General features: G+C 31.5%; 1 protein-coding gene across 3 annotated transcripts in view; it reads left to right on the forward strand.

Moving 5' to 3' along the window:
• Nucleotides 1–15,572, forward strand: part of LOC109596378 (dual specificity tyrosine-phosphorylation-regulated kinase 4) — a 36,923-nt gene extending 21,351 nt beyond the window's left edge. For all 3 annotated transcript variants that reach the window (XM_049967046.1, XM_049967045.1, XM_020011921.2), the window contains exons 2-11: nucleotides 348–440; nucleotides 501–629; nucleotides 2,783–2,963; nucleotides 3,025–3,188; nucleotides 6,854–7,131; nucleotides 8,099–8,237; nucleotides 11,664–11,835; nucleotides 12,318–12,461; nucleotides 13,671–13,800; nucleotides 13,896–15,572. In XM_049967046.1, coding sequence (XP_049823003.1) covers nucleotides 348–440; nucleotides 501–629; nucleotides 2,783–2,963; nucleotides 3,025–3,188; nucleotides 6,854–7,131; nucleotides 8,099–8,237; nucleotides 11,664–11,835; nucleotides 12,318–12,461; nucleotides 13,671–13,800; nucleotides 13,896–14,244 — 1,779 coding nt within the window. In that variant the 3' untranslated portion in view covers nucleotides 14,245–15,572. The remainder of the gene's footprint in view (nucleotides 1–347; nucleotides 441–500; nucleotides 630–2,782; nucleotides 2,964–3,024; nucleotides 3,189–6,853; nucleotides 7,132–8,098; nucleotides 8,238–11,663; nucleotides 11,836–12,317; nucleotides 12,462–13,670; nucleotides 13,801–13,895) is intronic.
• Nucleotides 15,573–15,903: the final 331 nt, after the last annotated feature.

Genomic DNA, 15,903 nt, shown 5'->3' on the forward strand with positions numbered 1-15,903 from the left:
GGAAGTGTTGCAAAGGCATAATTATTTTCAAAATAAACAATTACCTCATCTGCGCCACCGTTGGGCGTACGATTTCCTTCAAGAACTTTTGAATCGTTATAAAATAGCCTTCGCAATCGTTGTGTAGGTCAAGACAATCAGTGAGGCTTTGTACGTATTAATATTTGGGTTAATCAGATGGTAGATAACGTGGAACTATCTAAATTAATCAAAATTATCAAAGGTGCCACCTTTATTGTGACCAAACTTCGTTCCAATCATGTGTGATTACAATGCGTCAGTGTTTATTCAAATTTATGTAAGTTTTATTGAGGTAATTAATGTTTGATTTCTATAATTTCTTGCAGAGCCCAGCCTCCCACCAAAAGGCATCCGGACACAACATTAAGTCTTCCATAAACGGATCAGCTATATCAAAGACAAATCTAGGATATCCCAAAGTAAGTTACCCTTTAACAAAGCATCACACTTAATATTAACGTACGTTGATTTATTTTCAGTCTACTTCTCTTTACCATACAAAAGATTATGGATCACATCAGCTACAAACCAGTTCTTCAAGCAAACACCTAAACGGTTCATCTAGGACTGCTAATTGTATATCCAGATCTGTTTTAATCAACTCTGACGTAAGTACCTTTCAAAAGAAGAAGCCCCTTATTCCATCAAAGCAATCTGAATTAAATAAAACGATACCATCTGATAGATTATTGTCAATTAATAAAAATAATTGATTTACTCGGTCAATGTGGCAGTTGCCATCAAAACTTATACAACAATATTAACCCAAATGTATTATGATTTAAATAATAAAACGTCCAACAATCAGATGTGATACCTTTGCCACGTGAGAACCGATTTAATTCAGATATTCAAATGAACCGGGACTGTTTCCCAACTTCTCATCATCGACCATAAATGTAATATTCCATTTTCTGGCGTTACTTGCCAATCCATCAATTCATCATTAATTGATTCCTCTTTTATCACCTCCATTCAATGGAAAAACGACCAAAAATAGACTTGATTGATACTCGTATCTGTGGCACACAAATTAATTACCACCCACGCGTCCCATTATGCACACAGAAAAGTTTCGCCAATATCCATAAAGCACTGAATAAGCGAAACTAATGTTATTATGATCGAGGAGGGCCAAAGTGTTAACGGGACGTTCTATTTAAAACTTCGATGTTTCGTGTGAGCCGCAATTTAAACTAAACTTGGCCAAAAATGTGGGGCTATAAATATAAATAAAATTCGTGTTTGGTACCATAAAATGTGATTTTTTTCTATTGCACCAATCTCGAGGTGGTCGTATTAATCATGCGGATACAAATTTGGTTATTTGTTGGCATTGTAAAATGGAGGCAATAACATTTTTAATGGGTGTATTACATTTCCGGTACAGGGGTTATTGATAGGCTTTCGTGTCGTGACAACTTTGTATTTTTGGTTGAGCTTTGATTGGTTGAATCACTTTATTAATTTATTGCACTTGTATTTAATTAGTCCGGACTGGAAACTGAGTCACAGCCCAAGGAATGTGACATTTTAATGCTTAACAATGGGCAGTATTTCCTTTTCTGATAAACCTGATCTCGATGATATGCAAAAGCCAAAATCCGATTATCCAATTAGGTACCAATAATTGATCCATTAGATAATGAACCAGCACGTGGGATAGGATTACAATTTTGCATTGGAAAATATTCCCAATATGTGTTTCTGGGTTCAGAATTCTTTGGAGTGTTTACATAACACTCGTGGGCCAGTAATTAGTCGGAGCTACTGAATTTGTTCATGAAACAATGACCCTGAATGTTTTACGTCGATGAATACTAATAGCTGGGGACGAGGAAGCTGCATTCTCTAAATTCTCAACGAGGCAAATTTGTTTTTTAAGTATTTGCAACACAAATTTTTGTCGTTTGTTGGTTTGATTAAACCCTTGAAGCTCAAGGCTTGAACCATCCATTTGTTGTAGTAATTTAGATAAATATATAATAACAATGTGTTAATGTTTCATCAGTTTTTATAAATTATTGGTCATTCATTCATTTAATAAAACCCCTGAAAATCAAGACTTAAACCATAAATTTGTGGTGGTAACAATAAATAAGTAAATAATAACTGTTAACGTTAGTAAATTGCCATAACAATAACTCAAGATAAATTTATTTTATCTCCAATAACTTAAGCAAATGGTTCATTAATTTTTACAAGTTTTTTGTCGTCCATTGATTTGATAAAACCCTTGAAGTTCAAGGTTGGAACCATAAATTTGTTGTAGTAATTATAGATAAGTAAATAATAACAATTTGTTAATGTTAGTAAATTACCAGAAGGATAATTGAAAATAAATCTGTTCCAATAAATCCACAACTTAAGTACGTTGTTTATCGAAATTTCCTAATTTTTATCAACATAATATTTTTTAATAAAGCCAGATAAAAAGAAGTCTTTAAACCCTAAATGATTCATAGGATAGTAAACAAGATGAAGGTCGCCTGCTCCGGAAACAAAGCCACTCACACATGATAAATCGTGTTTCCAACGATCAGCATCCAAACGTCAATAAAGTTTATATTAAAAAAATGTGCATTAGCCTCATTCTAATACAAAAATCCAATATAATACCCTTCAACAAAACTCGTTCCGCCCAAATTAAGTTCCCAATCCGAAGGAAATCTCATTTAGTGGCGCAGCAACTTCATCATCATCGACGTCACTTATTTCCCTTATTTTTATACAAAATCGTGTTTCTTTTTTGTTACTTTAGCTGCCGCATTTGGATGGTAAACCGTCTTCCAGATTGAACTCGAACTACAAATCGGGAACAATGCCCGTCTCACCGATGGTCGAATCGTTTCCTGCAATCAACATCAATTCGCGTGTGCAAGATCACGAGTCGACCAACAACAATATCCGGGAGGACAATGGCTTCCCCATGACTCCAACAGGTAAATTAATTTGAATAATAAGCGAATTACTCGACTGACTTAATTGTTTCGTGTCCCACAGAGGCCCTACGAATATACGGAAATAGACTAACAGACTTTGAAAAGACTGAAATAGAGAGATATTCGAAGATCTGGTACCTTGGACTGAACGCTCACAAAATCGAAGGGGAACAAGGGGGGTCTCACAATGGAGGCTACGATGACGACGGAGGAAGCTACAACAAGGTAAAGTTAACATTTACATCCACACACCCAATAATTGAAAACACGAGAACAATTTAAGCTAATTGGAGAATTCTGCAAACTCAGAGGTTAGAAACCTCTCTCTCTTAATTATTATGTGAACTATGTGTTACAGTTTTAATAATGATTCAAAAATTAACTGTTAATTTATCTAATTTGGCGATGTCAAGGCTGCGTCTTTGACTAATTAGCAAAACTTCCTTAATTACTTTTGTTGTTGCATGTTCTTCATTTAATTAGACAATTTGCTTGAATGTAAAGAGAAAAAAATTAATATGATAAGATGACTGGAAACTTTACTCTCTGTAAATAAATATTGATTGATCAATTTACTTTTAAATTGAACGTTTAAGATAAAAAACGTTAATTATGTACTTAATACTATAAATACACTTGATTCAAAGTAAAGTAACTATTACATGACTCTTAAAATAAATATATAGATACAATATACAATTATATTTTTTAAATTTGCTTAAAAAATATTCCCTTGTTTGTTAAAATATTCAAAATATTTCAAATACTAATTGATGTTTTTAATTAAAACTACTAATAATTTAACAAATGATGGTTAAATAAAAAAGTAAAAAATAAAATTAATTTAATAAATCAGAAAAACTTCAAAATTATTTTAATTTAAAAGGAAAAAATTGGTAAAATTTAATTATAATTTAATAATGTAGCATTAAATGTTACATTAAATGGTTTTTAAATTGAAAATTTTAATAAAAAATTAAATTATTTTTAAAACAAATAAGTTATGTTTTTTTATTAATTATTAAACTTAAAAATAAAATAGATAAGAAAGTAAATAGTAAAAACATGTTAATATTGTTTACTTTGTTTATCTATTAAATCTAATAAAAATTTCAGTGTACAGATATTTTAAAAATAAATTGTATTATCATCAATAATAATATTATTAAAATATGAATTAATATCTTTTTAGTTAATTTTATATTTTTAATGTGCAATAAAATATTCAGAGAAATGTTTATCATCCTTTTTGTTATTTAAAAATATAAAATTAACTAAAATGATTCCAATTAATATTTTAATACTATTATTAATGATAATTAACTTTATACGATGTATATTACAAAATGAATTTATAATAATTAATAAAGAAAATTAAATAGAAGTTTAATAGCTTAATGTCTTAAACAAAAAGATTAAATATTAAATTACAAAGAAAAAAAATACCTAATTGTAATCAAAAATTAAGAAATACTAAAAGGTACACTAATAGGTTGAAAATTATTATTTCGATTAATATGCAACAATCTTTTATGTGCCATTAAATAAATAGTGTCTTCACAAAGACTAAACGTCCTTACCAGTTACTTTGATGTTTTTGTAACAAAATAACATGAACATAAAGTTAGCAAAGCACCTACCGCAAATAAAAATGTTACTGGATGAATAATTTGCTGTCGGTAATTAGTTGTTAAAAAATAATTTTATGGTTGAGTTAATTTTTAAGTTGGACCTCCTGTAAAACAATTCTACACAACACACATCTTTTTTTAGTTAGTTTTGATTATAAATATAAATTTTAATTTACCGTTTACAGGTGGTTATAACGAACAAAGAGTACCCAACAAAATATTAACTATTTTGTATATATTAATTATTGATTGAACAATCGACCGAAACTAACCTAAAAATGTGTCTGACTAAACTTACCTCAAAATTCCTGCTTTCCTTCATAAAATGCTGCGTTCAAATCACACAAATCAGTCAAAGAAATCACGCGACACATTTACAAAGTTAACACAAGTGAAAATTGGCGAAAAACGGGTAAAAATCGCGGACGCGTCTATTCCCGATAAAACCTTTAAAAATGCAATGAGCGTCGACCAATAGAAATGCAGAATTTACCGGTTCTTGTGATTCCGCGAAGCAACGTTTGACCTATTTACTTTATGACTATTTGCATTTTTGGAACTACACTAATAAAAATTATATTTAAGAACACCTGATTAGTTCAAATTAATCTAAAAATTTTATTATTATTTACTTGTTTTAATGGAATAATATTTAGATCATTGTTTTAAAGGTTAAAAAACAACCACTTAATTAGTCTTTGTAAAACATGCCCGAAATTTCTAGTTGTTATCATAAAATTATGCCAATCAGCCGGGTAAAACTAATCAAAGACAAATTTCCTATCTAGTTTAGTTTGATTTACGGTGAGTGCCTCGCTTTACTTTGCTTTACGTCCATAAAATAGTCCCTTATACATTTTATACTGCGTTCGTTCCACTAAAACTTTAAACGTTAAATAAATTTCACCCTTAACAAGACCTTAAACATGATAATATTTAAAATCAGGCCTCATTTACATGGCGAAGAACAACAAAGATACTGCGCCAAACCACTATGTGATATTATTAAATTTGTTCACTTTTGGGTTACCTTTTCTTATTAATTTTCTTATTATTAGGGACACGGAAAATGGGCTCGTGCACGTTGCCCGTAGGAATTTTAAAATTAATTATATCAGAAATTATGTAGTCACGAAACATTCTTTGAGTTACGATCGACTTAAAATGTAATCTGTTATGCACTTTTCTGTCCTGTTTTGATTCGATTTTTATTAATAGCTTAGTAAACAAAAACACGAAGGTTTGGGAGGTATTTTTAAATGTATTCGAAACCTATTTATTAAAAATAATCACTCTGTATTGATTTGTACCTAAATCAAAATAATTTCTACTTAAAAAAGTATAGAATATTGAAGTATTTTTGTTATACTGACTGGAAAAGATTTCAATTTCTCTGACCACTACTGTATATCAATTTTAATGTGCTATAAAATTTGTGGGATGGATATAGAAATTAAATTTATACGTCTCGAGTTCATCTTGATTTATATTCACATTTGTTGACTTAATCTGAGATGGAAATTAAAAGAGTCGTAAAATTAATTGGAGAAAATTGAATTTTTATCTTACTTTGTGAAATCAAATTAAAAAATTATATTTAACTGTTGGAAGAAAGTATAAACAAGTTATGAACCTAGCAGGAAGCTTATTATATATAAATCATGACAAACTAGGCTAAATATTTAATTGCATGAATAAATATCAATTATTATTCTATTATTAAAGTATAATGAGCATTTCAGATTGCATTAATCACGTATAAAATGCATTAAATCGTCAAATAAAAAGCATTTATGCAAATAACTGTCGTCGATCCTGAAACGGGGTAGTAAATGATAAAGCACATGGCTCGCATGCAGCAGAATAAAACCGTCCGAATAAATAGATGCAATAAACTCGATTATAAATCGCAAAGTCGACGTAATTTGTTTGTCGTTGTCTGCACTTCTACTTGACTTGATTAATTTAATAAGAGCTGGTTCGTGCAAGTTCATTTTCACAGACGACTCAAATCGAATTACGAGGAAATTATGAAAACGGCTTCTTCATTTGATGGAATGGTCATCGACGTCCTTTCGAGTGCACGATGTGTTAGTCTGTTAACAGGCAATTTATTTTAATAAACTGGTCGTGTAATGATTATGGTAAAGGTAAAACGGGATCCGTTTCAATAAAACTTTTGTACCGTACAGGAAAGGCGCAATTAAACCAAATTACATTTTCCTCAACGCAAACAATCATTAACCCAACTTGTTGCAGGTTCTCCACGACCACATCTGCTACAGATACGAAATCCTGGAGGTGATCGGGAAGGGCAGCTTCGGCCAGGTCATCAGGGCCTTGGATCACATGACCAACAAACACGTGGCCATAAAAATAATCAGGAACAAGAAACGGTTCCATCACCAAGCTTTGGTGGAGGTGCGAATCCTTGACCACTTGAGGAAAAAGGACAAAGACGGCAGCCACAACGTGATCCACATGCTCGAGTACTTCTACTTTCGGAACCACCTCTGCATCAGTTTCGAGCTGCTCAGGTGAGTGTGACCTTTTGGGGCATTAACATATTTAACAGTTAGGAAGCTACATCTGCTGAAACGGCGGTGATAAAGGAAATTATATGCATTAACGTGTAATGTTTTGTTATCACATATGTATTATTCCCCATTGTTTGGGCAGGAAGTTCCGCATTGTGTCACATATTAATCGCCACGACAGCTACTGTTACTATTCATTTAAATGCCGAATTTACACAAGTAGTTGTTTGTACTCTTAAAGCTGGAATGGGACAGAAATAGCACACATGATCAGTACTAATAAAAAGCAGATTTGATTTGGCAGTACAATGAACTTGTATTAATTAATTTTTGGCAACATCACCATGGATGACATTGAAAGATTTGAATAGATATTGGTACCGGAAGTATTTTTGTTCAAGTGCGATGACCCAAATGTGTTTTCGAGCTCGTTCACCCTTAGTTTGAAATTATTATTTCGCCGCATACATTTATTCAATGCGTCACAGTACCTGTGGCATGTAAGTGTAGCAATTTTCTTATTTGCGTTCATAATTTTATGAGGTAATTAAACTTTTACTTTTAAACTGGATAATTAAAATCACCACATCGAGTTCCGTTTATTAAGACAAAGAAAAGTAAAATCCACACGGATATGCTCTGGTTACAATGATCTATTAGTCACTGGGTTGTGGTAAACTAATAATTTATGCCACTGAAGTGTAATATTGCACAATTCATAGAAAATAAACTGGGTTAAATGCACCTATTTAAAGAATCAAAGATTATCCAATACGTGTGTGCTTTAAAATCGATAAACTGATTATAACATGTTTTATTCAGCGGTGTCCCATTTAAAAATTGTCGTGATTATTGCCGTGTGCTTTCGTGTACAACATAAACTGCCTTTAAACACCAAACACATAATTAAATGGCACCAATGTGGGTTAATTCCACACGTGACACTAAAACTACAATTCCATTGCAGTCTAAACCTCTACGAGCTGATCAAAAAGAACAACTACCAGGGCTTCAGCCTGAATCTGATCAGGAGATTCGCCAACTCCCTTCTCAAATGTCTTCGGCTTCTGCAGAAGGAGAACATCATCCACTGTGATCTTAAACCGGTAAGTGGCAAATTAATTGTGTACTTTTCCATGTAACGACCAAAATAGAATCCCCCCAACAAAGACAACACGGCCGTTTGATCCGGCCAAACCGTGGGCAATGAATCAGTTTTATTTTTCCGTCAGCTCTTAGACAAAGGAATCATCTGAGCCCGAGTTGTGACGTCGAAATTGTCTAGTAATTTCGTTTAATTCGTCACGCCCACATTAATTGGGAATTGTGCGACTGGCTGTGGTTCACACATCGTCGAAAATCTGTTGTTTTTTTTTTGTTAACTGACGAGTTCGAGGTACTTGACCCACCTCGTTCTTTGCACTCCGCCGCCCGGTTCGTGTTCCAATGGAAGCGGATTAATCGGTGGTGATAAAGGTTTCTTTTTTTAAGTTGCGAATCGACTCGTGGGATGACACACGAGATACGGGGACGGTTTCTTGACCAAGGCCTCGCGGCACAATGGACGTGTCAACGATGATTTATCGTTGCTCTTATCAGCGCCCAAACGCAGATGAACGTTTAATTTGTTCGAGTCGTTTACACTCACACAAAAGTATTATTGCTTTTTTGTTTGATATCTTGTAACCTAATTAAATTAATTATTTTTTTCTCGTTTTATCTTTTAACTTAGATTTACTATTGATCTCACTGATAAGAAAAAATAAATAATAGAAAAAACAAAGGAAATTAATCATTTAAATTAGCAAAACTCAATTCCTTTGTCTTCATCAATTAATAATCCCAAATTTTCCAATATTTATCCATTCAAAATCATTAAAATTGTATTGAAAAGAAGCTAAACTCTTTTGACTTAGAATTACAATTGATCTGGAGGACAAAGAAATATAAATAATACAAAAAACGAGTGAAATTCAACAGTAAAACCAGTAAAACTCAATTCCATTGTCTTCCTTAATTAATATTCCTAAATTTTTCAATATTTATCCATTAAAAAGTATCAAAAATTGTAATGGAAGGAAACTAAACTAATTTGTCTTAGATTTACTACTGATCTTTGTGATGAGGGAAAATAAATAATACAAAAAAACAAAGGAAATTGGTCAGTAAAATCAGTAAAATTCAGTTCCATCGTCTTCATCAATTAATATTCCTAAATTTTTCAATATTTATCCATTCAAAAACATTAAAATTGTACTGAAAAGAAGCTAAACTCGTTTGACTTAGAATTACAATTGATCTGGAGGACAAAGAAATATAAATAACACAAAAAAACGAGGGAAATTCATCAGTAAAGCCAGTAAAACTCAGTTCCATTGTCTTGGTTAATTAATATTCCTAAATTTTCCAATATTTATCCATTAAAAAGTAAAGTAAAATCAGCAGAACTCAATTCTATTGTCTCATCAATTAATATTCTCAAATTTTCCAGTATTTATGTATTCAAAAGGATTTAAAATTGTGATGGATAGAAACTAAACTCATTTGTGTTTGTTTTTATGGAACAAGTATTGCCTTGCCTTTGCCACGCATCCGGAACCATAAAACTAAGTACGTACTTATTTGTATCCAATCCAGAAATGCTGTCTTTTTAATTAAACTTAACGACCGTCCGATTACAAAGCCCAAACACATCGAATCATTACGAATCCAAACAGAACTTATCTAATACACCTCCCGGACAATTAAAATTTTCAAAGCGCTCCGCTTGAGGTCAACAAACGCTATATCTCTTCTTTCGTTTTCGACCGGAGTCGCCGTTGAATAAATTAAACAAAAAATAATAATAAAAATAAAAGTTGGTGAACACACTCACACACACGTCCAAGGTTATTCTCACAGTGTGTCTGAATAAAATTTATCTTGTTGTTAGCCGAGTTTCTGAAAAACTGGAAGCAATAGTTGCTAATTGTTGGAAATTGTAACCTACGCACCGCACCAGGAAACGAAAAAACTCGCAGGATTATTATTAGAACGTGTAGAGGTGGTTGTTTTTGTAATTAATATCGATAATTGGACCATTCTTGGAATTTATTATATTTCTGCAACAATTACTTGATTGCTACTGGAACTATATTTTTTGAACAGCAGTTTTTATGTGAAATTTCTATATTTATCTACCCCTTTTACATAAATTTTATATTTATTAGTTTTCTTCACTTCTACAAATATTATTTTAAGCAAATTTTATTATTAATAATGATATTTGACACACAAAACATCTTTGGTCATTTGAACCTTGAATGTTTTTATTTAATTTTTATCAATTAATTTTAAAATTTCCATTAGAAATATATGTTTATGGATTTCACAAATATTTATGTGTTTCTTTTAGATGTAATAAACATTTAGTGCAATTTTACTACTTGTCAAATTTTATCTTTCATTTCAACACTTCAATTTTCTCTCTTTAATAATTCCTTTCATTTTATTCAAGTTCTTACAAGAAATTAAATATTTTTAATAATAATGGAGGAAATAAATTAATAAAGTAATTACTAACATTAAGAAAATTTTATTGATATTATATTAAATTAAATTTGATTAATATTATAGTAAATTTTAGAAAAAAGTAGTTTGACCACAATATTTATAATTTAATAAATTAAGTAAATACATAAATTATTTTATGTATTTGTCATTTAATTTTGACTATTATTCCATTAATTAATAATAATTGGGGAAAGAAATTAATAAAATAAAAATTCAATATTAAATTTGAGAAATTTTTATTTATTTTATGTATTGCCAATTAATTTTGTCTATTATTCCATTAATTAATAATAATTTAGGAAATAAATTAACAAAGTATTTAAAAAATCTCATATTAAATTAAAAAAAAAATAGTAGGTCCAAAATATTTATAATTTAATAAATTAAGTGAGTACATACAATTAAATTTATATTATATTATATATTCGTCATTTAATTTTATAAATTAATATATTAATTAATAAGGTAGTGGGAAATTAGATAATTAATTTCGTAAGAGTATATAAATTTATGTTGTCATTACTTTTGTCAATTATTCAATTAATAATAAAAAAAAATCCTTGTAAATTTAATATTATATTTACTTCATTGTTTTAAAAACACTCAAGGATTTACATATATATTTACTTATATTTTAATATTTTTATTATATTTATATTTGTGTTGTTTATTCACTTATCTCTTATTTACTAAACAGTCTTTGGAATTGAATTTGACTTTTGATTTAAAGAATTTGTATCATTTTGTATCAAAATTTAATAACATTTTGTCAGGCAACAACCGTAGTAGTAACTATAATTGTAAATAATTATAAGTAATAATATGCCTAAAGTCATTCTACCTTAAATATTTCACATGCAATATTCAACATCCACATCTGTTGCCTTTATGTTGCAATTTTTATACGAGAACCGTAACATATCCCACATACGATCTTGCCCCAATTCGAAACCGCTTGACCCCGGTTAAATTCGTTGCAGGAAAATGTGCTCCTGAAACAAAGAGGCAGCAGCTCGATAAAAGTGATAGATTTCGGCAGCTCCTGTTACTCGGACCAAAGGATTTACACATACATCCAGTCGAGGTTCTATCGATCACCCGAAGTAATATTGGGCCTAACGTACGGCACCGCCATCGACATGTGGAGCCTGGGTAAGTGGATTGACTTGTTTATTGCGTCCCTCCGGACCCGTCGCCGACGTTTCGGCGGCCCCGACATCCGTCTTTTGTGGATTATTAAATTTTTATTTCTTATTCGTCCGGCGAATGTTACCTGGCATCGACGTCGATCGTTCGGGTGTAACGCTAGACCACCTCTCTCAAAGTTCCCGTCCTTGTAAGATAATATCGTTGCAAATGGTGCAACTAATGGCACTGCAAACGTGCCTTGAATCACAAAAAAGCCTCTGTGATATCCTATTACTTTGCGTTTGTTTCTGGCTGAATCATTTGGACGAGCAAAACACAATTTAATTTAATACAGTACAATTTTGATAATGCGAGACGATTTGAATAACGTGTACGTCGTCATAAACTGTGTCTCGCCTTGATGTGTTTGTCCCGATTGCCCGGAAATTCCCCGGAGCGCAACAACGACGTGTCCCCACACTAATTGATCTCTCTCGACGTTTCAGGATGCATCCTGGCCGAATTGTACACCGGCTACCCGCTGTTCCCGGGCGAGAACGAGGTTGAACAGCTCGCCTGTCTGATGGAGGTGCTGGGACCGCCTCCCGACGAAGTCATTTCCGGAGCGACCAGGAGACGGCTCTTCTTCGGTGAGTAGGGCTGGTTTTAATTCGCTTGAATCATGAATGGACGGATTGTTTGCCAAGCCATTAGGGGCGTTTAATCGATGGGGTTTTTGCTTGTTGTTATGTAAATTTGATCGGCATAATTAGGTTTGCGGGGCGAACGCAAATGTCGTTTCGGTTTTTTCTTGTTTTATGAATAAAATAGCCGCAGAATTGGGCTAATGTGTTTAACATTGTTATTATTTTAGTTGGGAATCAATATTTCGAGGTTCTGTTTAAAATCATTTAAGAAAATATTAATTTTACACAATAAACTCTTAAATAAATGATAAGAACATTATTATTTATATTCAAATTTAAGTATGTTAATGTTATTAACTAATAATAATGATGCAATGAAATAAATAAAGCAAAAATCATTGACAAAGAATTAAATTTATATTATTTTATGTAATTGTCAATGAATTTTAACTATTTTTTTATTATTTAATAATAATGGGGGAAAAAATTAACATAATAAAAATTACTAACATTAAGAAAATTCTATATTAAATTTTAGAAAAAAATAGTAGGTCCAAAATATTTATAATTTAATAAATTAAGTAATTACATATAATTAAATTTATATTATTTTATGTAACTGTCAATGAATTTTGTCTATTATTCCATTCATTAATAATAATGGGGGGAAGAAATTATTAAAATAAAAATTACTAACATTAAGAATATTCTATATTAAATTTTAGAAAAAAATAGTATGTCAAAAATATTTATAATTTAATAAATTAAGTAAGTATATATAATTAAATTTATATTATTTTATGTAATTGTCAATGAATTTGGTCTATTAATTAATAATAATGGGGGAAAGAAGAAGAATTAAGAAAATTCCATATTAAATTTGAGAAAAAAATAGCTGGACCAAAATATTTATAATTTAATAAAATGAATAAGTACATATATTTAAATTTATATTATACTATAGTTATTTTAACGGTAATTGTACAAAAATTGTGTGAAAAAATTTGTAAAACTGCTGCTTAAGTATATAAAAATGTAAATTTTTTTATTACCATAACTACAATAATATTATGAAATTTTACAATGACGTTTTTAACGATTACAAGTTTTTTATAACCATAAAACACACTACTAGAAAATTAAGCAAAACTTCTTGGTAATAATTGAATATTCTAAGACAATGTAATTTAATTAACATATCTTCCTTTTCAGATTCTCGTGGAAACCCACGTTGCATCACCAATTCCAAAGGACGGAAACGCAAACCAAATTCCAAGAACTTATCGATAGCTCTTAGATGTAACGACCAGCTTTTCATAGACTTTATCTCCAGATGTCTAGAGTGAGTACATGTTCCACCAGTACTGTTATCAAAAGCCACAAACCACTGGATATCATTCCAAGAAACAGTGCATGACCACAACGTTTTGATTTCAGATGGAACCCCAAGAGAAGATTGAGCCCGGACGAGGCCCTGCGCCATCCCTGGATTCTATCCGGCTCCACACACTCCTCCCAAAAGGGCGAGCTACGCCACAGCCATTCGGAGGTGAGCGTCGGCCACGAGAGCCACTCGTCCAGCAGCACTTCCGGCGGCAGCAGTCACCCACGCTCGCACCACAAGTGCCAACCGACGGCCTCCAAAACCGTGCCAGACAAAATAATCAAGGCGAAGATAATAGAGAACAGAATACACGACACCAGGGTGCCGGAAGGGATCAGCCACCACCACAAGTTGGACTCCAATTTGAACGATTCGGGTACATTTCTGCCTCCGATTCTTTAAGGATTGGCTACGTGGATACTAGGAGAATTTTGTAGTTTTGTAGGGTAGTGGATGTGAATTACTTTTACGTCATTAGCGGGACGGAATGGGATGGATGCGTGAACTATGCAATCATGTAAACGTCCCCAAAGGGACGAGTTCAATAGTTTCATATCATACATCTTACAATTAGATAACTTCAGTACTGTAAGTAAGTTAGTCGTGACCATATCCCCAACTTCTGACCCTCCAAGTGATTGTAATGGTGACGTAAATGTAATGTTTCAACGAATAACTTCATTATATGGGCCAACGATTATTATCCATGACCAATGCTATTTGATTAAGTATATTTCAAAATTATTAGCTATACTGTTTGTTACCAGTATATGATTTCTAGAACAATCAATTAGTTGAAGTAGCTGCTCTTCTGTACGAGAGTCGATGTTATCAAAAAAAAAAAAAATGCTGTAAAGTTGTTGTGACTGATACATATTGCCTAAATGTGTAGAACTGTATAATAAAGACATTTTCTTAGTGTCCAACGGAAGCTACTGTTCCACGTGTGGACCAACCCGCCTTGAAGCTTGGGCAGTTAGCTAAACAATGCCAAAATTTTGATATACTTGGAGTATTCTCCAGAAAAAAAAAAACTCGACGTGGAACAGTAAATTCCCCGTTCACAGGTATCAGTTCACGTTTCATTATTTCACCATTGTGAAATTAGATTTGTGTTTCTTTGTACCAGTTTTATGGTAAATTTGCCGAATAAACTGTTTTAGATGCAATAGGACATGTTTTCTGTATTTCACGTTGCATCAATGTGATTACATTGGACACTTTGTAAAATTGTCAGTACATGTGAAATGTGTTAAAAATACTAAAAATCTAGTTTTTACCATTGTTTAATTGTATAATTAAGTTGATTTATTAACATATGATGCTGTTTTAATTTTTAATTATTTAATTATATATTAATTTTTAAGTAGCAAAAGAGATGTAAATGTTTTGATGTCGACATGATGGCTTATATTCGGCCCAGTCGGATATTTAAATCTCCCCATTGTGATATATATTGATAATATTATTATGTAGCATAGCTTTAGTAAATTCCCTTGGCCTATTAGTGAAAATTAAATAAAAAAAAAACATTTACAAGGTATTTCATAATCAAATTATTCTAGACATTTTTTGATTTAACACTAAATAATTGCACTTTATTAAAGTCGAACTTTTAAGATTATACACTTACTTACCTAACACGTTTAATTTTTTTGATTTTTTATAATTTGCTTAGTCTAAAAATTGTAAGATATTGTTGTAAGTTCATTAAATAAGACTGAAATAATCATGAGTGGTTTTATTTTCCCCAATTCATCCTATGGTCCTTCAATAAAAAGTTAATGGGTCTTCCATTTTCTTTATTAAATTAATGTTGTGGTGATTAGTAAAGTTTCTGTAGGAATGGCAAAAATAGAAATTATGGAAAACCATTCTAAACTCACATATTTCATCACTTTCACCTTCTTGTCCATTCTGGACCTGTTATCAACCTGTTCTTTTTGTGAACAGACTTTCCTAATCCACAGATGGAAAGACTAAATCTACATTAGTTGAAAGTAACTGATATTTGATATTTTTTAATAAAACATTGAGGTGAGAGCAAAAACTAGACTAGAA

This window comes from Aethina tumida, chromosome 4 (genome assembly GCF_024364675.1).
Source record: "Aethina tumida isolate Nest 87 chromosome 4, icAetTumi1.1, whole genome shotgun sequence".
NCBI lineage: Eukaryota > Metazoa > Arthropoda > Insecta > Coleoptera > Nitidulidae > Aethina > Aethina tumida.